The sequence below is a fragment of the Bubalus bubalis genome, chromosome 22 (assembly GCF_019923935.1).
Source record: "Bubalus bubalis isolate 160015118507 breed Murrah chromosome 22, NDDB_SH_1, whole genome shotgun sequence".
NCBI lineage: Eukaryota > Metazoa > Chordata > Mammalia > Artiodactyla > Bovidae > Bubalus > Bubalus bubalis.
The window spans coordinates 27014807-27038390 of record NC_059178.1 but is presented as its reverse complement, the minus strand read 5'-3'; the positions used below and the strand labels follow the sequence as shown (position 1 = coordinate 27038390).

The following is a 23584-nucleotide window of genomic DNA, read 5'->3' as shown; positions in this document are numbered from 1 at the left end:
CATATTAACATATTAAAAGGAAAATCCATAATATCATCTTAGTAAATATAGGAAAAGCATTTGAAAAAATTCAGTATTCGTTCTTGGTTTGCAGATATCTCTCTGCAAACTTGGAATTGGAGGAAAATTTCTAATGCTGATAGGAGAGGCCACAAAAAACCTATAGTTCAGATTGTATTTAATTGTGTATGACTACATGCTTTCCTCCAAGAACTGGGAAAAGGCAACTCTGTCTTTTTTCATTACTTCATTCACTGTTGTCCTGGAAGTTTTAGACAGTGAAATAAGGTAAAAAGGAAAAAGTATAGAGATTAAAAAGGAAGAATTAAAATTTATTCAGACAGCATTTTTTGGGGTACAGAAAATCCTCAAGATTCTACAGAAAAACTTACAAGAACTTAGCATTGAGGTTGTAAGCTAGAAGATTGATATACAAAAAGCAGTTTATTTCTATATTTTAGCAATAAGCAATTTTAAATAGACCTAACAAATATAGCACCACTTACAGTAGAAGCAGAAGCATGAAAAATTTAAGGATAAATTTGACAAAATGTGTGTAAGACCTGTATACTGAAAATGATTTCATATACTGAGACAAAGAAGACCTTAAAAAAGATATTCAGTGTTGATGGATTGGATAATTCAGTATTAAAATGTCAGTAATTCTCCAATCAGAGTCCATGTGGTCTCAGAACCTAAGCAGGCATTTTTGTATTAAAGTAACCATTAATTCTAAAATTCATATGGCAATATTGGGTCTGGAATAGCCAAAACAATTTTGTAAAGTAAGAACAAAGTTGGAGGATTAACAGTGTTGAATTTTAAGATCAGGGCAGTGTAATGAAATGAAAGAGTAAACATATAGATAAATGGAACAGAAATAGATCCGTACATGTACAGTCAATTGATTTTCAACAGACTTGACAAGGGATTTCAGTTCCTAAACCTTACTTTACAATATATGCAAAAATCAACTTCAAATGGATCATAGACCTAAATGTAAGAGCTAAAACTAGTAACCCTTCTAGAATAAAACAGAAAATACATAGGATTTTAGTTAGGGAAGAATTTCTTAGATGGGACACAAATAGCACAAACCATTTTTTTTCTTTTTAAGATAGATGCTATCAAAATTCAAAACTTTTTCTCTTCAGAATTATATTTGTAAGAACATGAACAGGTAAACCACTGACTGGGAGAGTATAGTTGCAAAGACAAGTGAAAGAGGAAAATAATCTTTTCAACAAATGGTGCTCATAAAACTGGATATCCATATGCGAGAGAGTGAAGTTGGACTTCTGTTTCACACCCCATACAAAATTAATTCAGAATATAAAACTGTGAAACTCTTAGGAAAAAACATAGGCATAAATTTTTATGACCTTGGATTACACCATTGTTTCTTATATATACACCTAAAGTACAGCGGCAGAAAAGAAAGAAATAAATTGGACATCATCAAAATTTAAAACTTTTGTGCTTCAAAACTACACTGTCAAGAGAGTGAAAAGACAACTTACAGGATAGGAGAAAATATTAACAAATCACATACAGTTTGTCCCCTACATATGGACCTTCAAATTGTGAACTTTCAAAGATGTGAACATGTGTTCCACGTGTCCAGTTGTATAGGTTAGTTCACATATCTGGCATTCATTGTCACATGCGTGCATCCTCTTCAAGTGGTTGTGCTTTTGTGTAGTTACTGTACAGAACCCTGTACGTCCAGTACAATATCTTTATTTCAAGCTCAGCTTGTCTATAAGCAAGTGTAAAAGCAGCAGTAATGTAACTGGTACTGCTGTACTTTTTAAGGTACAGTACTGTAAGATTTAAAATGTTTTCTTTATTTTTTATGTATTATTTGTGTGAGAAGTATTATAAACCTCTTACAGTGCAGTACTGTGTAGTGGATTGTTTTAGTTGGGTACCTTGAGCTTACTTTGCTAGACTTAAAACCAATCGGACTTATGAACATGCTCTTGGAATGACACTCATTTGTATGTAAGGGTCCTACTGTACTTGATAAAGGATTACTATCTAAAGTCTTACAACTCAATAATAAAAAGACAGCCCAGTTTAAAAATGGGCAAAGGGTTTGGATAGATGTTTCTCCCCCTAAAAAATACACACATATGAAAAGTTGCTCAACATGATTAGTCATTAGGAGGTTGCAAATTATGACCACAGTGAAATATCAGTACACACCTATTAGAATAACTAAAATTTTAAAACTAACAGTATCAACTATATGTGAAAATGCAGAATAGCTGAACTCTGACACATTGCTGGTTGGTTTGTAAAATGGTGAGCCACTTTGAAAAACAGTTTGGCCTTTTTCTTATAAAGTTATACATGTATTTATCACATAACCCAGGGATCCCACTGCTGGGTATTTATGTAAGAGAAATATATGTATGTATACACACAAAGACTTATGAGAATGTTTAAGGAGCCTTTGTCTATAATTGCTGTAAACTGGAAGCAACAGAAATGTACATCAGCTGGTAAATAGATAAATAAATTGTGGTATACCATGTAATGGAAGATTCAAAAGTGAGAAAGAGTGAATTACTGATAAGTGCAACAACATTGATGAATCTCAGAAGCACTGTGGTAAGTGAAAAAAACCAGGAACCCTGCCCCCAAAAAGGCAGGTACAAAAGGGTACATACTGTGTGACTGCCATTTACATGACAATGTGACATTCACCTTCAACTCCTGAAGTTGTATTTATGTAATATTTCACAGAGAGTAATAGGTTTTCATAGGATAGTATTCTTCATATTGCTGAAATTAATTTATATGGATTTTTATAGTTTTCATTATTGGGTACATCAGAATTGTTTTCTGAATGTAAATGTTTTGTTTTGAATGACTTTTTGCTAACAGGTATCTCTTGTAGTGATCTAAGAATATACCTGGAATATGGAATAAGATCTTTTTCTTTAGTAATTAAGCTCAAGTCTCAGTAAAGTATAACAACTTTAAGGTATCAGTTCAGTTCAGTTCAATTGCTCAGTCATGTCTGACTCTGTGATCCCATGAATTACAGCACGCCAGGCCTCCCTGTCCATCACCCACTCCCAGAGATCACTCAAACTCATGTGCGTTGAGTCGGTGATGCCATCCAGTCATCTCATCCTCTGTTGTCCCCTTCTCCTCCTGTCCCCAGTCCATCCCAGCATCAGAGTCTTTTCCAATGAGTCAGTTCTTCGCATGAGGTGGCCAAAGTACTGGAGTTCCAGCTTTAACATCAGTCTTTCTAAAGAACACCCAGGACTGATCTCCTTTAGGATGGACTGGTTGAATCTCCTTGCAGTCCAAGGGACTCTCAAGAGTCTTCTCCAACACCACAGTTCAAAAGCATCAACTCTTCGGCACTCAGCTTTCTTCACAGTCCAACTCTCACATCCATACATGACCACTGGAAAAACCATAGCCTTGACTAGAGGGACCTTTGTTGGCAAAGTAATGTCTCTGCTTTTTAACATGCTATCTAGGTTGGTCATAACTTTCCTTCCAAGGAGTAAGCGTCTTTTAATTTCATGGCTGCAATCACCATCTGCAGTGATTTTGGAGTCCCAAAAAATAAAGTCAGCCACTGTTTCCACTGTTTCCCCATCTATGTGCCATGAAGTGCTGGGACCAGATGTCATGATCTTTGCTTTCCGAATGTTGAGCTTTAAGCCAACTTTTCACTCTCCTCTTCCACTTTCATCAAGAGGCTTTTTAGTTATAGAGGCATGAAATATTTTAAACTTCAGTCCCGACTATATTATAGTCTGTATTTTCATCTTTTTGTGTTGAAGACTGTATGGGGACTGAAAGGGAAAAGATAACCTGTGACCATTTGACTGAATACCTAGTTAAATATAAAGATTTTGTTTCTGTGGACTCTAAACTATAATATCTGAATAATGATGACTACAAAGAAAATATCAGCTTCACATAACTGATAAAGATTTTAAGGTGAACTTTTAGAGTAGGGGTTAGAAAGATACCTGGATAAAATCAAATTATCTTGGTGGCAGTTAGTCACATTTTTGAAGAAACATATTTTGGGGGAGGTATTTTTTTGGGCTCCAAAATCACTACAGATGGTGATTGCAGCCATGAAATTAAAAGACGCTTACTCCTTGGAAGGAAAGTTATGACCAACCTAGATAGCATATTCAAAAGCAGAGACATTACTTTGCCAGCAAAGGTCTGTCTAGTCAAGGCTATGGTTTTTCCAGTGGTCATGTATGGATGTGAGAGTTGGACTGTGAAGAAAGCTGAGTGCCGAAGAGTTGATGCTTTTGAACTGTGGTGTTGGAGAAGACTCTTGAGAGTCCCTTGGATTGCAAGGAGATCCAACCAGTCCATTCTGAAGGAGATCAGCCCTGGGATTTCTTTGGAAGGAATGATGCTAAAGCTGAAACTCCAGTACTTTGGCCACCTCATGCAAAGAGTTGACTCATTGGAAAAGACTCTGATACTGGGAGGGATTGGGGGCAAGAGGAGAAGGGGACGCCAGAGGATGAGATGGCTGGATGGCATCACTGACTCAATGGACGTGAGTTTGAGTGAACTCTGGGAGTTGGTGATGGACAGGGAGGCCTGGCGTGCTGTGATTCATGGGGTCACAAAGAGTCAGACATGACTGAGCAACTGAACTGAACTGATGCAATGAAACAAGGAGGGCAGATTTGAAAACAGTAATTTTTGGCTGTCTGTGTTTGTAAACCATTATGAATTTAACAGATTTTGGGGTACAAGATTCATAATTATATGAATCTTTTAGAAAATCATACTTACTAAACAAATCTTAGCAGTCTACAAGAACGTAATGGAGATTGTTGTATGTCTGAAAAAAAATCCATGAACCTGAAAGTAAAAATATGGTAGAGAATTTGTTTGGATTAAAAAAATAAATCCAGCAAGGGAAGTTTACAGCTATACAAGCTTATCTCAGGAAACAAGAAAAATCTCAAATAAACAACCTAACTTTATGCCTAAAGCAACTAGAGAAAGAAGAACAAACAAAACCCAAAGTTAGAATTAAAGAAACAAAGAGCAAAAATAAATAGAAACTAAAAAACAATAGAAAAGATCTGTGAAACTAAAAGCGGATTCTTTGAAAAGATAAACAAAATTGATAAACCTTTAGCTAGACTCATTAAGAAAAAAAGGGAGAGGGCCCAAATCAATCAGAAATGAAAAAGGAGAAGTTAAAACCAACACCACAGAAGTACAGAAAATCTTAAGAGATTACTATGGGCTTTTCTGATAGCTCAGTTGGTAAAGAATCCACCTGCAATGTAGGAGACCCCAGTTTAATTCCTGGGTCGGGAAGATCCCCTGCAGAAGGGATAGGCTACCCACGCCAGTATCCTTGGGCATCCCTTGTAGCTCAGCTGGTAAAGAATGTGCCTGTAATGCAGGAGACCTGGGTTCGATCCCTGGGTGGGAAGATCCCCTGAAGAAGGGAAAGGCTACCCACTCCAGTATTCTGGCCTAGAGTATTCTATGTACTGGATAGTCCATGTGGTCTCAAAGAGTTGGACATGACTGAGTGTCCATGTTCATGTCCATGTTCACTTTCACTTTTCATGAGCAACTGTACACCAGTAAAATGGACAACCCAGAAGAAATGGACAGATTCTTAGAAAGGCACAATCTTTGAAGACTGAACCAGGAAGAAATAGAAAATACAAATAGACCAGTTACCAGCACTGAAATTTAATCAGTAATTTTAAAACTCCCAACAAACAAAAGTCCAGGACAAGGTGGCTTCACAGGTGAATTATGCCAAACATTTGAAGACCAGTTAATACCTATCCTTCTAAAACTATTCCAAAAGTTTTGCAGAGGAAGGAATACTTCCAAACTCATTCTGTGAGGCCACCATCACCCTGATACCAAAACCAGAGAAAGATATCACAGAAAAAGAAAATCATAGCCACTATCACTGACAAACGTAGATGCAATAACGCTCAGTGAAATACTAGCAAACCAGTTCTAGCAATGAAGTAAAAGGATGATATACCATGATCAAGTGGGACTCATTCCAGGAATGCAAAGATATTGCAATATCTGGAAATCAATCAGTGTGATACACCACATTAACAAATTGAAGAGTAAAATACATGATCATCTCAATAGATGTAGAGAAAACTTCTGATAAAATTCAGTATCCACTTGTAGTAAAAGCTCTTCAAAGTGAGCATAGAAGGAACATACCTCAACATAATAAAGGCCATATATTACCAAACCTTAACATCATACTTAATGGTGTAAATCTGAATGCATTTCTTCTGAGATGAGTAACAAGACAAGGCTGCTCACTCTTGGCCATTTCTGGTCAACATAGTTTTGGAACTCGTAGCCACGGCAGTCAGAGAAAAAAACTGGTAAAAGGAATCCAAATTGGAAAAAAGTAAAACTGTCACTGTTTGCAAATGACATGCTATAGACATAGAAAATCCTGAAGATGCTACCAGAAAACTACTAGAATTCATCAATGAATTACGTTGCTGGATACAAAATTAATATGCAGAAATCTGTTGTATTTATACACTAAAAGTGAAATATAAGAAAAATTAAGGAAATACTCCAATATAGCATAGCATCAAAAAGAATAAAATACTTAGGGATAAACCTGCAGGCAAAGGACCTGATGAAAGTAATTGAAGACGACACAAGCAGAATGGAAAAATATATTGTGTTCTTGTATTGGAAGAATCAATATTGTTAAAATGACCATCCTACCCAAGGCAGTTTATGGATCAGTAGTATTTTTCAGAGACCTAGTACAAAATATTTTTAACTTGTATGGAAGCACAAAAGACCCTGAATAGCCAAAGCGAGCTTGAGAAAGAACAGAGCTGGAGGAATCAAGCTCCTTGACTTCAGACTGTACTACAAAGTTATACTAATCAAAACAGTATGATACTGGTATGAAACAGACATAGATCAGTGGAACAGTATAGAAAGTCCAGAAACCTGTGCAATTATGGTAAATTAGTCTGCGACAAAGGAGGCAAGAATATACAATGGAGAAAAGACAATCTCTGCAGTAAGTGGTGCTGGGAAAATGGGACTGCATAACATTCTCTAATACCATATAAAAATAATAAACCGAAAATGAATTAAAGACCTAAATGTAAGACCAGATAGTATAAAACTCTCAGAGGAAAACATAGGCAGAACATTCTTTGACATGAATCACAGCAATAATTTATTTTTTGGATTTTTTTGCTTCCTAGATTAATGGAAATAAAAACAAAAATGAATAAAATGGGGCCTAATTAAACTTAAAAGCTTTTGCATGGCAAAGGAAACCATAAAACAAAAGGACAGCCACTGGACTGGGAGAAAATATTTGCAAACATTGCTAATAACAAGAGCTAAATTTCCAAAAATATCAACAAACAACCCAATCAAAAAATGGACAGAAGACCTAAATAGACATTTCTCCAAAGGAGACATGCAGAGGGCCAAAAAGCACATGAAAAGGTGCTCCACATCACTGATTATTAGAGAAATGCAAGAGGTATCCCCTTTCAAAAGGTTCTGTTATTGTATTAAATCACTGCACTAAAGGGTAAATTACATGCATCATTGTAAAAAGATGTTTTTATTTTATTTTCTCAAGTTTTTATTTTTCCAAGTAATTGTATTTAGGAACCTACTGTACAGTATTTTAATGGAGTTTATCTTTTCTTTAGTGGCTACTTAAATTCCTTTCCAAAACAACATTTCATGGATTATACACTTAATTAGATATTTATATATATGTAAACAGGCAGTGATGATCATCACAAAGTTTGTTCCTCTTTCCCCCATCTTAAAGTCTTAATATGTCATTACTCAGACATGATTCAAAATGTAAAATACTTATTTTTAAACTTGTTAAAATCATGATACTTTTCTGCTTATTAAATGATATATGCAGGGAAAATGAAATTGTCTCTACAGCTTGTACCAATGTAAAGATGAAAAAGTACTAGATGAAATTATGTGTATAGTCTTCTAGTAGAGAATGACTTCTTAATTTTTTTTTAAAACAAGATAACAGGGCTAGAAACTGTAAAGCAAACATTGACAGATTTTGTCATTTCAAAACTTCATAAAGAAAGTTGGAAAAAATGACAACATATGTAAAAGAATTATATTCCTAATGTTTGAAGAAATCCTTGCAGTCCATAAGAAAAACAGAAACTGTAAAAATGGACAAAGTAATTGAAAATGTAGTATAAAGGAGAAAAAATTAAAATGACCAATGAGCAGTTAATAGATGAACAAATGCATTGATATTTCAAGAAACGTAGGTTAAAATAAGAACACCCTTAACCCCTGGCAATCTGAGGAAGAAAGATAAAAATAATAATATCTAGAATTGGTGAGGTATACTGGACAGAAGTTAGGATATTTTAAAACTAATAATCTTCAGGAGCATAATCTAATACTTAAAGAAATGTATCTGGCAAAATCAGGTCTGCAAATACTTTGGAATATCAATAGATTATATTGTCATTTGGGCAAAAAGTTAAAACAGCCCAAATAAAAATCAGTAGGACATTTCTGTCAGCTCTCCATAGCTTGTTCAGTGAAAAAGCACATTGTAGAGTGTCTTTTTATGCTAGTGAGTATGGATAACACATATTTTTAAATGAATACACTTAGTCTGATGAATAAATGTGCCATGATTTTAAAAACTGTTTCTATAATAGGTGGTTCTCAGGTTCCTCCCAATTTTTCACTGTTTTAGGCTGTAATTAACATTTTTATACATACAGCTTGGTATACTTGCTCTTCCTTTCTTTGGAGTGAATTCCAGGAATTTCTGAGTCAAAAGTTGCATCCAGTTTGCATTTTGATATATGTATTGCCAAAATTCAGTTTTATACCAGAAAGTGGTATAAAAGTTAGAATTTTTTTAGTGGAGCCATAAAATTGAATATAGTATGCAGTCTAACTTAGGGTATTACATGATCTTGTTTGAAGTTATTACAAGTAAAATATTACTAAATCAGATTTTCATATACAAATGTTAAATATTCTCTTTATTTAGTTTTAAAATAAATTATTTATCTTGGAATAAACTCATGGAAAAGTTGCAAAAATAGTACAGAGTATCCTGAAGCTGCCCTTCATCCAGCTTTCTGTAATGTTAGCATCTTTTATAGCCATGGTACATTGACAAAACTAAGAAATTAAAGTTGGTATATTACTGTTAACTGCATACTTAGATATCAGTTTTTGCACTAATCTCCTTTTTTTTTGTTTCCAGAATCCAGTCTAGCATATATCATTGTATTTAGTTGCCATTTTTCCGTAGTCGTCTCCAGTCTGTCAGAATTCTCAAGCTTTCCTTGTTTATTTTTATGACCTTGACAGTTTTGAAGATTATTGATAAAGTAGCTTGCAAAACTTTCCTCAGTTTAGTTTTTTCCAATGTTTTCTCATGGTTCCAGAGGGGTTATGGGTTTTGAGGATGAGTACCACAGAGATGACATGTGCTTCTTATCACATTGTATTTGGTGTATATGATATCATCGTGATTCACTAGTGATAATATTAATCTTTATCACTGGTTTTAAGACAGTGTCTGCCAGGCTTCTGCCTTGGAAAGTTACTATTTTTCCTTTCCATACTTGATTCTTTGGAATCTGATCACCAGTCCAGCAGATACTCAGTGCGGAGGAGCATCAATAAGCTACATCTTCAGACTCAGAAGACTACATACTATCTTACAGAGCAAGTGTTTTTGATTTTGACAAGCTCTAATTTATCATTTATTTCTCCTGTGGATTGTGCTTTTGGTGTTGCTTGTAAAAATCATTGCCAAACCCAAGATTGATTTTTTTAAAAACTACTTTATTGAGATATAATTTATGTACTGAAGATTGATCCATTTAAAGTATACGGTTCATTGGTTTTTGTCTGCATTTATAAGGTTGTGCAGTCATTACTTCAGTTACATTTTGAACATTTTATCATCTCATAAAGAAACCCCATATCCATTAGCAGTAACTTACCATTTCTCTCCAAGTTCCCCAACCCTAGGGAATGCCTGTATAGATTTGCCAATATGGACATTTCCTATAGCTGGAATCATACAGTATGTGATCCTTTATGACTGAATTTTTAGACTTAGCATGATCTCTTCAGGGCTCATCTATGTTGTAGCATGTATTTCATTCTTTCAGATTGCCAAATAATACCATTTATAGATAATGCCACATTTTATCTCTCCATACATTGGGATTGTTTTCTGCTTTTTGGATATTATGAATAAATGCTGCTGTGAATGTGCACAAGTTTTTATATGGGCATATGTTTTCATTTCTCTTGGGTAGATGCCTGAAAGTGGAATTCTCAAGTCATATAATTCTGTTTAACATTTTGAGAAACCCAAGATTGATTTTTTAAGTATATACTTTTATTATTTTGGAGTAAATGTATGTGCCTGAACATATAGGTTTTCTCTGAACAGATAAGAGCAGTGAGTGATTGTGGCCATTTGTAAATAATATCATTATATGTTTCAGTAAGTATCTATTGAGCACATGCATACATCAAGGACATATTCATGAATGAAGTGTGGTCTCCACCCTTCAGGAAATGATAATAAGCAATCTAACAGAAGAAATACAAATAATTCCAGGCCATGTTGACAGATGAAACAATAGAGAAATAGTGGTGTCCCAGAGGAGGAAGGCAGGGTGCAATGGTAAAGAATCTGCCTGCCAGTGCAGAAGACGCAGGAGACACAGATTCCATCCCTGGGTCAGAAAGATCCCCTGGAGTAGGATGTGTTAGCCTGGCAGATTCCATGGACAGAGGAGCCTGGTGGGCCACACAACAGTCCATGGCATTGCAAAGTGTTGGGGACAGACAGACAGACACACACACATACACACACACACACACACACACACACCCGTGAAGTTGCAAAGAGTTGGGAAGGGGGACACACATGCATGGGTGTGGTAGGCAGCCTATCAGATTGAGGGGATCAGGAATGGTTGAGAAGGAGATGGATAAAGAATTAGATCTTGGTAGTGACTTGCTCAAAACACACACACACACCAGACACACACACACCCCCCAGACAGACAGACAGACACACACACACCCACCCACCCACCCACCCACCCACCAGATTGAGGGGATCAGGAATGGCTGAAGAGGAGATGGATAAAGAATTAGATCTTGCTTGGTAGTGAGTTGCTCACATAAAGTGGGGCTAGTCATTTTAGATGGGTGATCAACATCTGCAAAGGACTGGAGATGTGAAGCATCATCTCTGTGTGGGAAATTGCAAGTAACTGAGAGCATTGTTGAGAATATCTAGAAATAAAAGATTGGAGAATAGTATCTAACACCCATTTTATGCTATGTTGAGGAATTTAGGGTTTGGTTTTGATTTTTGTTGATCTGTTTCTCAAACTAGATTACTCCTTACGTGTGTTTACACCTGTGTGCACACTGGCCCATCTTCCTGGAGCTTGAATCCTATTTGAACATTTGGGCATAGAATAATTTATTATTATTATTAACTGTTATATTGAAACAAAATCAGGATTTAGGGAGTTGAGTCTTACATTGCAGATTTTCTAGATATGTTTTAGATCATTTTAGAGCTTATTAGGACTGGTTGACTACTTAGAAGTTTGCAAGGTGTACTGGATTTCTTTATGCAATGAGTGGCAGTATATTGGACAAATAGTGCATTGTACACAGTTTTTATTGCCATACTTTATTCTGACATTTTCTTAAAACATTTTTTAAATAATTAGGGATGTCTTACAATCTATAGTGGTACGTAAAATATGATTCACTTTATAATTGAGGACCCTAAACTAGGCAAAATATATCTTCTTCTCATTAGAAAGCAACAGAATCATAGAAAACTTGAAGTAAATGGAAAATGTGAAGAATAAAATAATCTCTAATCCCACCATACTTGGAAACTACTGCAGTTATTATTTTGGTATAGTCCCTTCTGGCTTTTTTCTGTGTATATATATATATATATACACATACATATATATATACACATACACACCAGTATATATTTATGTTTTTAGAAAATTCAGTTCATATACCACATGCAGTTTAATCTCTGCTCAACATCATATGTTGAACAGCATTCTATGTAATTATTATTAAGTAACACAATTTAAATGTTTTGCAATACTCTATTGTACATATATGTATTCCTAGAAGTAACATTTATTGTATATAAAGTATGATTTTTAAAAAAAAGACTAAAGAAAAACCATCTGTTTGCTTTCTAGAAAGTTAAAGAGTCTGTATGTGATTGAAATATTTAATTTTTCATAACCCTGAAACTATAAATTTTCAATCTTTCTGCACTCATCTTTTGATGTGTTTAGAGATTAGCTAATTCGTGGCCTATCAAAACTTAATGGTGGTTTCTTGCGACTCAGTTTGCCCATTTCATCCTCGCTACCCGTGCTTCTCTGAATTCATGCTCCTGCTGCTAAGTCGCTTCAGTTGTGTCCAACTCTGTGCTACCCCATAGACGGCAGCCCACCAGGCTCCCCTGTCCCTGGGATTCTTCAGGCAAGAATACTGAAGTGGGTTGCCATTTCCTTCTCCAATACATGCATGCATGCTAAATCGCTTCAGTCGTGTCCGACTCTGTGTGACCCTATGGACAGCAGCCCACCAGGCTTCTCTGTCCACAGGATTCTCTAGGCAAGAATACTGGAGTGGGTTGCCATTTCCTTCTCCACTCTGAATTCATACTTCTCTGAATTTTAACTTTCTGCCAGTGTCACCTGGCTCAACACAGTTGACAATCACAAATTGTTAAAAGGATCTGGTGGTCACACATTCCTGCTTATTGGTCTTGGAAGTAATAAGGGCTTAGCAATTTTATCATTTTGCTTGTATTAAATTTCATGAGAAACAGATTAATGTTTACTTTGGGGAAAATGGGCTTGGGAGTTCTAAGAATTCTTCAGTTTTAAGTACAGTTACTGGGATAGGGTTCACTCAATGGTGGTATTTGAGAAAAGAGTTGAAGTAGTTGAGAGGGTTATCCATGTGGATGTTTAAGGATAGAAAATGGCATACAGAGGAACAGCCAATGCAAAGGCCATAAGAAACATACCTGGCATGTTTGGACAGCAGCAAGGAAGCCATTGCAGCTGGAGAGGGTTAAGCAAGGGAGAAAATAGTAGGATGATGTCAGAGAATGAAGGAAATGGGGAGCGTAGGTCATGTAGAGTCTTGTAGGCCATCGTAAGATTTTTGACTTTTGCTCTGGGTAAGATGGCAAGACATTAGAGAGTTCTGAGCCGAGGAGTGACATGATCTGACTTGTGTTGTAACAGTACTGCCCCTAAGAACAGACTATTGAGAGACAGGGATAGACACCAGAAATCAGTTAAGAAATGATTGCAGTTTAGAGGCAATTGCAGTAGTCTAAAGAAGATATGATGGTGACTTGGTCCAGCATGGTAGCAGTGTAGAGGGTGAGAAGTTATCAGGTTCCAGATATATTTCAAAAGCAGAGTCAGCCAGATAGGATGTGGAGTGTAAGATAAAACAGGAGTCAAGAATGCCCCTAGGTTTTTGCCCCAAGCAAAACCGACCAATCAGCTGACATATTGAAATCCTAGGTAGAGGTTTGAAGTGAGAATACGTCTGTTTAACTAAGTGGATATATTGTATAAGCAATTGAATATATAAATCTTAAGTTTCAGAGAGAGAGGTCTGAACTGGAGAAAAAAACCTGGGAGTTGTTGACGTCAGTGCTTTTTAAAAGTCCACCAGTGAGTGTAAACAGAGAAGAATGCATCATGAAAGACTGAGCCTTGAGAAGATTTAGTGTTAAGAAATCTGGTAGAAGAGGAGGAACCAGCAAAAGCAGCTGAGAAGAAATGATTTGATGTTGGAAAAAAATTACCCTTAGTACTGTTGTAGGAATGTAGTACCCTGGAAGTCGAGTAAGAATAACTGGGGTCATCAGACTGTCAGAAGCTACTGATATATCAAGATGAAGACTGGGAATTTAGCAACACAGTGGTCACCTGTGACTTGCAGTTTTGTTCTGGCTTTTTTTGTTGTTGTTGTTTTAAATTTTGACCATACTGCACCGCTTGTGGGATCTCAGTTCCCCAACTAGGGATTGAACCTGGGCCCTGGCAGTGTAAGCATTGAATCCTAGCTTCTAGACCACCAGGGAACCCCCTGACAAGCAATTTTGATAGAAAGGTAGTGACCAAAGACTACCCCAAAAGGATTTTAGAGCAGATTAGAAGGATTTGGACATGGAGTACAGACAGATTTTGAGGAATTTTGCCATAGTGGGGTTGAGTAATGGGGCAGTAGCTAGTGAGAGAAATGGCGTCAGGAGGTTTGTTTGTTTAAGATGGGAATGAAAATGGCATGATATGATCCTGTTAGGAATGGGAAAGTAGTGACACAGTAGAAAGAGGGGAGAATGGCTGGAGCAGTGTCCTCGAGCTAGTGAGGATGACATCACTGGTCGAGGGATTGGTGAGAGAGCAGTTTTCTCAGTAAAAGTGAAGAGACTAAATATATGAGGGCACATGCTGGTGGTTGAATATGAATATATAATATAAATATATCGATTTAATGGTAAATCTATAACAGTTTTCTTTTCATTGTTTCAGGGTAGTAGCCAACACAGGCATTAGCTATGAACAAGAAGCAGTGGGAGGTTTGAAAAGAGAAAAGAAAATGTGAATTATTGTCTCTAATAGAGTGGAATAGTGAATATACTAAAGAAATGTATGATTGCCAAGCAGAATTAAGGGCACGCTTTATGTTTGCGATTATGGAGTTAAAGTGGGATCTGTCAGTATGATTTTATGTATTTATCTAGACATATTCAACTACATGGATGCTGACATCGAGTTAGCTATAGAGTTAGATTTAGCTGAAATTATGGTTTTGCCAAACTATAATGAGGCAGAAAAGAGCCAGGGCGTTAAAATTGTATGCAAGTGAGTAATTATAATGCTTGATTGTGTAATTTAAGCTGGGTAGATAAGAAAGAGAACCTTTCAGTGCAGTGAGATACAGTAAAACCAGATAGGGTCAGTGGGTTGGGAGATCTTGGTGAGCTGGGGATTGTTGGGGTTGAGTTGTTGGATGGAGTGAGCAGGAAAGTTGAGGGAGTGCTTAGAGAGTGTAGGATGTGAAATGAAGGGAGGACTGTAATTACTGGTATTGATAAGATCTAGTATGTGGAAATGAGCAGCTGAGATAAAGTGGAGGAGGACAAGATCTTTGGAAGACAGAAGTTAAAGGTATTGAGAGGGCAGGTTATTAGAAGTATCATCTATGGGTGTATTAAAATCCTGAAGAATTAGGAAAATACTGGAGAGAAGGTTAGTAAACCAGAAACCAGAATTATCTAGCAGTGAGATGTGATGAGCTGGGGGTGAGTAGATTACAGTGACAGTAAGAGGTAGTGGGAGATATAACCTTTTAAACATGAAAAGCAAAACTGGGTGTGTGTGAAGAGATGGCAGTGGGGTTCACCTGTCCGTCTGCGTCCAGGGCCACTGGAGGGTGAGCACGTGGAGGGTAAAGAGCACCACTGTAGAGCTGGTGGCGGGGTGGAGTTGGGGAGCTGGGTTTCCATTGGAGCCAGGGTTGGCAAGCTACAGCCCGCAGGCCAAATCTGGTGCACCATCTGTTTTTGGATGGCTTATGAGCTATGAATGGTTTTTATATTTTTAAAAATAATTTATAGAACATCAAAAGATTAGTAGTATTTCATGATACATGAAAATTACATGGATTTCAGTGTCCATAAGTAGAGTTTTATTGTGACATAGCTATGCTCATTCTTTTCTGTATTGTTTGTGATTACTTTTCTGCTACAGCACAAGTTGGAAAGTAGAGTAGTTGTGACGGAAATCATACACGGCCTCTTTACTGCTTCACACCATTGCTCAGCACACTGAATCACAGTGCTGCAGTTAGAACTCAGTAGCATTCCATGTGTATCACCATACCTCAGCATTTTATTTTTTCCCCATTGTTAGTGCATGCCCATCATGTCAGAACAGAAAAGGAAAAGTGAACTTAAATGTTCTTATTTTGCACCACAGTGAAGTGTGGATTATTTCTTCAAGTTCGAGGGTGAAGCGTTGTGTTACTACTCAGTGACACTGTGGCTGTGCTGAAAGGGTGCAGTGGGCATTGACAGGAGCGAATCAGCACTCACCATAATGTTCCCAACTCCCAGGAAAGTAACAGGAAGAAAAGCTCAGAAAATTTAAAAGAGAATATCCCATCACAGCAGAATTTTCTTTACAAAATGAAGGAAGAAAATGATGTTACGACCTTATGTAAGTTTACAAGTGGCTTATTTGTTAGCCACACAGAGAAAGCTGCTTGCTGATTGTGAGTGTTTGCAGCAGCAGAGCAAATATGTATAGAGAGAATAACTTCCTTAAGACTATTAGTTTCTTGGCAAGAACAGTAGTTGCTCAAAGCATCAAGACTGTTGGGAGCAGCAGCAGTAGTCAATTTAAAAGCAAGATAATTTTGAGTGATTTTCCTTGACTCTTATTTATTTGAGCGATCAATGCTGAGTTTGAAGTGACTAAAGAATTAACCTCTGTGTATAGTCTGCATAGAACAAGTACAGGCAAGATAGTTGAGGAAACACTAAGTACAACTTGAAGTGGGGTCTGCTGAGATGTGTGACAAGGGATGGTAGTTAAAATTATGTATGGTGCAGAAAATGGCTTAGTTAAACTAACAGATCTTATGAAAACACAAGACGTTTAAAGCCTGTAGTTTGTATTGTACATCAGCAAGTACTTTTTGGAAAGTATTTGGATCTATCATCTGTTACTGAACCACAGTATCAGTGGTAAACCTCATTCAGTCTCATGGACTTACGCATTAACAATTCTGTACATTTTTGACAGTAATTGGAGCTGAATATTTCCATTTATCTTTGCATGCAGCAAATCAATGTCTTAGCAGTGGTAACATTTCATTGTGATTGTTTATGGATTTGTGCCCCTCCAAATCTGTCTGTTGAATCCCTGCTGCTGCTGCTAAGTCGCTTTAGTCGTGTCTGACTCTGTGCGACCCCATAGACGGCAGCCCGCCAGGCTCCCCCATCCATGGGATCCTCCAGGCAAGAGTACTGGAGTGGGATGCCACTGCTGAATCCCTAGCCCCTTGGTAGAACTGTATTTGGAGATAGGGCCAAACAAGAGGCAGTTCAGGTTGAATGAGATCATAAAGGTGGGACTCTGATAAAATGGAATTGGTGACAGGGTTAGTGTCCTCACCTGCACAGCACACAAGATGTCCTGTGAGCACACAGAGAGATGCTGGATGCCAGCAAGCCAGAAAGAAATCTCACCAGAAACCAAACTCCCTGGCCCCTGATCTTGGCCTTTGAGTCTCTAGAACCAGGAGAAAATGAATGTCTGTTTAAGCCACTCAGGCTGTGCTATTTTACATGGTAGTAAGAACTGACAGAGAAGGCAGTGGCACCCCACTCCAGTACTCTTGCCTGGAAAATCCACGGACGGAGGAGCCTGGTAGGCTGCAGTCCATGGGGTCGCTAGAGTCGGATGCGACTGAGCAACTTCACTTTCACTTTTCACTTTCATGCATTGGAGAAGGAAATGGCAACCCACTCCAGTGTTCTTGCCTGGAGAATCCCAGGGATGGGGGAGCCTGGTGGGCTGCTGTCTATGGGGTCGCACAGAGTTGGACACGACTGAAGCGACTTAGCAGCAGCAGGAAGAACTGACCAAAATGAATATTTTTCTTGATGAAGAGAACCACTCCCAACTGTCATTGAATTACCATTGAACACTGACTTTGGACATTAGTTTTTGCTTTAACTTAAAATTACAAGGCAAAACAGCACTTCTTTGCAAAACTGAAATGTAATGAAGTCATTTGACAACTAATATTGTCTGAATCACAAGTAGCTTTGTAACTTGTGCTGTCAGAAATTAAAAGAAACAGCGAAATCTCTACTTCCACATAAATTTGCAGCAGACATGTTTTTGGGGCCCAAAACTACAGAATTAATATCCTGTTTATGGCTCTAAACCTGGTATAACCAGAGCCAGGGATCTTTCTCAACTCCATAGGCTATCATATAACTCATTATCTGGTTCATGACTTCCTTATTTCTCATCTAGAGTATTATAGTACTCTTAAAATTCTACTCCTCTCCACCCCCCAGCCTTGCCTTTATTGAGTTTATCTTTTACATAGTCGCTGGAGTAGCTGAAATGTAAATTTGACTATATTGTTTCTATGCCTCTTTCTTTTCATGGCTTCCTGCACAGAGTGGTGGTTTTCAGGTGGTGGTTCTAGTTCCCAGCAGACCCCACAGGACTCTTCAGGGCTGCTGTAGAGAGGTGTACAAAGCAATTCCTCTGCCATCCACCATCACGATCCTCTTGAAGCAGAGCACTTTTATCTGTTTTCATATTGTACTGCTTTTAAACTTTAATGTGAAAAATATTTTTTGTTGATGAAATAATAATTTTACAGCTGTTGGCCTATAGGTAAAGTTCAAGCTCCTTATTAATGAGTTTGGTAATCTCCAGCCTCTCTTTTCAAGTCCTTCCCACAGATTTGATGCCCCAGCAATGCAAACAGTTCTGCTGTGCCTTTGCTTGTATTTGCCCATCTGCCTGTTAGTCTCTCTTTTCTTTTTCCCAGCTACCTAACTGCTACTCTTTTTTTTTTTTTATTCTTAAGACTTGTTTCAGGTTCTGACACCTCCAGAAAGCCTTTCCTTGCTATCTCCCGCTCAGGCAGGCTTAGGTTAGGTGTCATCCTTGTTATTCCACAAACTCTGTGCTTGTGCTTTATTTCCCTTTTTTGCATTTTTTGGTATTATTATTTGTTTGTTTGTTTCTGTTTCATTTGAAATCCATAAAAGCAGAGATTATGTTTTTAAAGTTACATTTCTATATCTACAGTGGTTACTATAGAGACTGCATGGTTAACACAAATGTTTCTGCAGTAAATTGATTATTGTTTATATCTTCCTGATGCATTTGCAATAGATAGGTGATCTAAAATTAAATGTACTTATATAATTCCTGTGTGAAAGTTTACTCTCTGTTGCATGTGTTTATAGGCCATAAGGTATATAAACACGAGTTTAAATTATGCATTTCAAAAGAAAGACATTATATGCAGCTTTTATTAGTAACTAGAACTTAAGTTTAACAGCTGCCCTGTATTTTGTACAACTCTGAAATGTGAAGCTTTTCCATGTAATCTCATGCCAATGTTGACCCATGTGGATTAAAATAGCCCTATTTTAATCTATGACCAAATTAGGAATTAGAATATCTACCCAGTGGGGATTTTAAATTATTGTAGTTTGTAGTGTGACAGGTTTATATAAATAATTGCAGATTCCCACTGTGTGTTTTAAGTTAGTCTTCATTCAAATAGAGAAATATAATAAATATGTGATTCTTTAGCATGTTTATTTTACCTTTGATATTTTAAATTATATCTTTTTAAAAGGATTATCAAAACTGACTTGATAGAAAGATTTGTTTAATTAATCTAAAATATCTACCTGTGGCCCCTTGGTTCAAAGTTGATATATACTTAAATACCAGGAACTAATTAACTAATTATCCTCAGTATACGTGTAGTATAATGTTTGTTTTTTTAAAAAACATTCTGGTCAGATTTTAATGTAATTATTTAACAGCTAGAGTGAAGTCATTCCAGAACTTGTTGAAAACAATTCTCAGCACATTGAGCATTTCTTTCTTTTACAACTTCATATTTTACCTGTATCAAATAACTTTTAATGCACATCTTTGTTTTTTGTTGTTTCTCAAGAACTTGAATGTTAAATAAGCAGTTTTAGTTATACTGTTTCAGTGATTTAAAATTATAAACTTTTTCTTTTCATACAGATAAAGACACAATAAATAAAATTAGAGATTTACGAATGAAAGCTGAAGATTATGAAGTAGTGAAGGTGATTGGTAGAGGTGCATTTGGAGAAGTTCAATTGGTAGGTTATTTTAATGAGATTTAAAAATCTTTTTAAAATTAAAAAATCCACTTGTTTGTTTAACATATGATGTTTTGGAAAACTATTGATTTTATAAAAGTCTTGCTCTGAATTGCTCTAGACTTTCTTGCCTACCAATATGAAAGCCTAGAGTCCCTTTCAGCAGTAGTGTGAAATATTTTCCCCACGCATTCAAGGATAGAGAAGTTTCAAGCATCAAAAGAGAAGCCTTTACTCCTGATACTACTCCATCTAAAATGCTGTGGCATAATAATAAGTTTTTAAACAGGAAGTAGCATCCGTAGCAGAGTGGAGAAGGGGAAGGATGCCATAATACAGGGAATAAAGTTTTTTTTTTCCTAACATTACTTATGGTATTTAAAGCCTTAACATGATCTTACTGGGGTAATTCAGAAGAGATGTTAAAACAGCCACACAGTAATGTTAGATTATTTAGTAAATTGTGCGTGGAAACACTGATCTTTAAATGTTAATGAAAGGTTCATTATTTTCCATTTCAAAGGTAAGGCATAAATCCACCAGGAAGGTGTATGCTATGAAGCTCCTCAGCAAATTTGAAATGATTAAGAGATCTGATTCTGCTTTTTTCTGGGAAGAAAGGGACATCATGGCTTTTGCTAACAGTCCTTGGGTTGTTCAGGTATGCTTTTGCTGTTGTTTCATTGTTGTTGTACTGGTTTGTAACTTAACATATCTGAGAAGCTGACTTTGGTTTTTAGTGAACAGCAAGAGAGAATTTATTGGCAGTTATAAAAGTATCTAATAAGTCATTTTTAAAATCATAAAATTTAATGTTATTGAATCATCTCTAGGAAGGAAGTAAATATTTGTCTCTCATTTTATGGAATTTAGAAAATGGGAGAAAGGAAGGAAAAAAAGTTAAGCTAGGCCTCCAAATAATACTGTATTGGCTTCAGGTTTTTCAGTGGAAGGAAAAATACATCAGAAAGTTAGTAATTGTAGGTCCTGGTCTTGATTGCCACAGGCCTACCTGAAGTTGTGGCCCGGTTATTTCTATCTTTGAGCCTCAGTTTCATTGCTCAAAAATGTGAAAGTTGGCTTAGATTGGTTATTTTAAACTGAATAGGTACCTCATTTGGAGTCATGGGAGCAAGGAGTTATTTGGGTAGGTTATAATTCTGGGTTTTCTATTGCTGCTTCAATTAGAGCAGCTGCATGTTTTATGTGTCTTATATATTGGGGTTCTTATTAAGATTTCATGTGAGGGGGATAAGATCTTCTGGTTTAAAAAATGGAGTAAAACTACTAAGCTAGATCATTTCTGAATTCCTAGCATGAATTCTGTAGCTTCTTTATTTATACTATACTTTATTTATACTATTTATACTTTATTTATACTAATAAAAACTGTCCTAAGCATAATAGTAATTGGTATAAAAAGAATATGAAATATGTTTAAGATTTGCATAATAAGGCTTTTTATACTTGAAGTGTCTGTTCTTGTTTGTATCAGCTATATAGAGTAGGGTCTTTCAGTCTCAGTATTGTTGACATTTTCAGCCACGTGAGGGCTTCCCTAGTAGCTCAGTTGGTAAAGAATCTTCCTGCAATGTAGGAGACCCAGGTTCGAGCCCTGGGTCGGGAAGATCCCCTGGAGAAGGGAATGGCAACCCACTCCAGTACTCTTGCTTGGAGAATTCCATGGACAGAGGACTTGGCGGGCTACAGTCCACAGGATCGCAAAGTCAGACACGACTGTGCGAGTAACTTGCCTTTTCCTTTCAGCTATGTCATGTTTTGCTGCTGGGGGCTATCCTGTGCCTTATAGGATTTGTAACAGGATCCCTGACTTCTGCCCAGGTCCTCCCAGTAGCAGCCGTCTGCACTCCACACACCAGCTATTAGCAACTAAAATTGTGTTCAGACATTGTGCTGTGTTGGGGAGAGTGGGTTGCTGGGGGCTGTGGGACACCAACAGTTTCCCTTTCTGGTTGGGAACCACTGATATGAGGAATGTTCAATGTTGTGTAAAAAGTTAAAAACATGACATAAATATTTAAGGTTAAATTTACAACTTGTGAGTTTGAAGCTTTGTTTTTCTTGATACATTGTCTGTAAATAGGGAAACTGCCACCAGATCAGCAATGTTTCTTTAATTATGGTGTCCGAGTGATTCACTGTACATGTTAACCTGGGATAGCCATGAGACACCACTTAGTTTCTTATCCTTCCCTCTAAATATATATTTTGTAATTAAAGTTACTAAGTGAAAGTGAAAATCGCTCAGTCATGTCCGACTCTTTGCAACCCCATGTACTGTAGCCCGCCAGGCTCCTCTGTCCATAGAACTCTCCAGGCCAGAATACTGGAGTGGGTAGCCATTTCCTTCTCCAGGGGATCAAACCAGGGTCTTCTGCATTGCAGGCAAATTCTTTACCAGCTGAGCTACCAGGGAAGCCCATAAGTTACTAAATCTATAACTAAAATACTAAAGTTACTAAATCCATAGCTAAAATCGTTAAACGCTGTTGAAAAAAATGAAATACAAAAAGAATTTAAAGATATAACTGCCTAGGTAAATTAGTTATAATTTATAATTTTTCTCTAGGGCTTATTTCATTTATTTTAGTTCTATTCTAATCTTATCATGTTTACTTAAAATGTCCTTTTGTAGAGAATTCCCTGGTGGTCCAGTGGTTTGGATTTTGGGGTTTTCAATGCCCTGGGCCCCAGTTCAATCCCTATATCAGGGGACTAAAATCCCACAAGCTGTACGTCATGGCCAAAAAAGGAAAAAAAAAAAAGTTCTTTTGTAAATTTGCTCTCCTTTTAACTTTAACCCTGGTCATATAATATATTTATGCCTGATATTGTTGCCAATTTCATATTGATGGACCTTCCCCTTCCTGCTTTGACTCTGTTGCCCTCTCCCTGCTTCTCTGTTGGCTGCTCCTCCTACTGACTGCTGTTGTTTACTGAGCACCTGTTGTAGTAAGTGCTTTCAGTATTTGCTAATCTCTTTTTAACAACCCAGAAAGGCAGTTAGTCCCCATTAGCTACATCCTCAATTTATAGATTAAATTTGTGCTTTTGTTCATTGAACATTCATTAAATACTTGCCAACTACCAGGCATCTAGATGCAGACTGTGCAGCAAGTTTAAAAGTCACATATGGTATAGTCCCAGTACAGAAGTCACAGGTAATTTGAGAGGCTATGTAATTGCCTTGTCACACAGCTAGTCAGAGACAATTAAAACTAAAGCCTAATTTATTAAGACTACTGGAAAATTGTGATATCAATATAAATTTAACATTAAACCCCACTATGCACAATTTAAATTAGAACTACAGTATATCTTTGCTTAGAAGAATTGTATATCCTATATTGAAACTTATAATTTTTTAAAATTCTCAGTATAAGAAATTCAATTAGTATAGAAAATGTAGAGAAAAAAGTCTCCAGCTCCTCAGAAATAACCAGTTAATAATTCCTTGACATATGCAAAGTTCTTTGTGCTATTTATGTTTGTATTTATTTCCTTTTTAAAAACAGTGCTTACAACTAC

General features: G+C 36.7%; 1 protein-coding gene across 2 annotated transcripts in view; it reads left to right on the top strand.

Moving 5' to 3' along the window:
• ROCK1 (Rho associated coiled-coil containing protein kinase 1) overlaps positions 1 to 23584 on the top strand; it is a 124406-nt gene that overhangs the window by 37741 nt on the left and 63081 nt on the right. For both annotated transcript variants that reach the window (XM_006079201.4, XM_006079200.4), the window contains exons 3-4: positions 19935 to 20035; positions 20559 to 20696. In XM_006079201.4, the coding sequence (XP_006079263.2) occupies positions 19935 to 20035; positions 20559 to 20696 (239 nt within the window). The remainder of the gene's footprint in view (positions 1 to 19934; positions 20036 to 20558; positions 20697 to 23584) is intronic.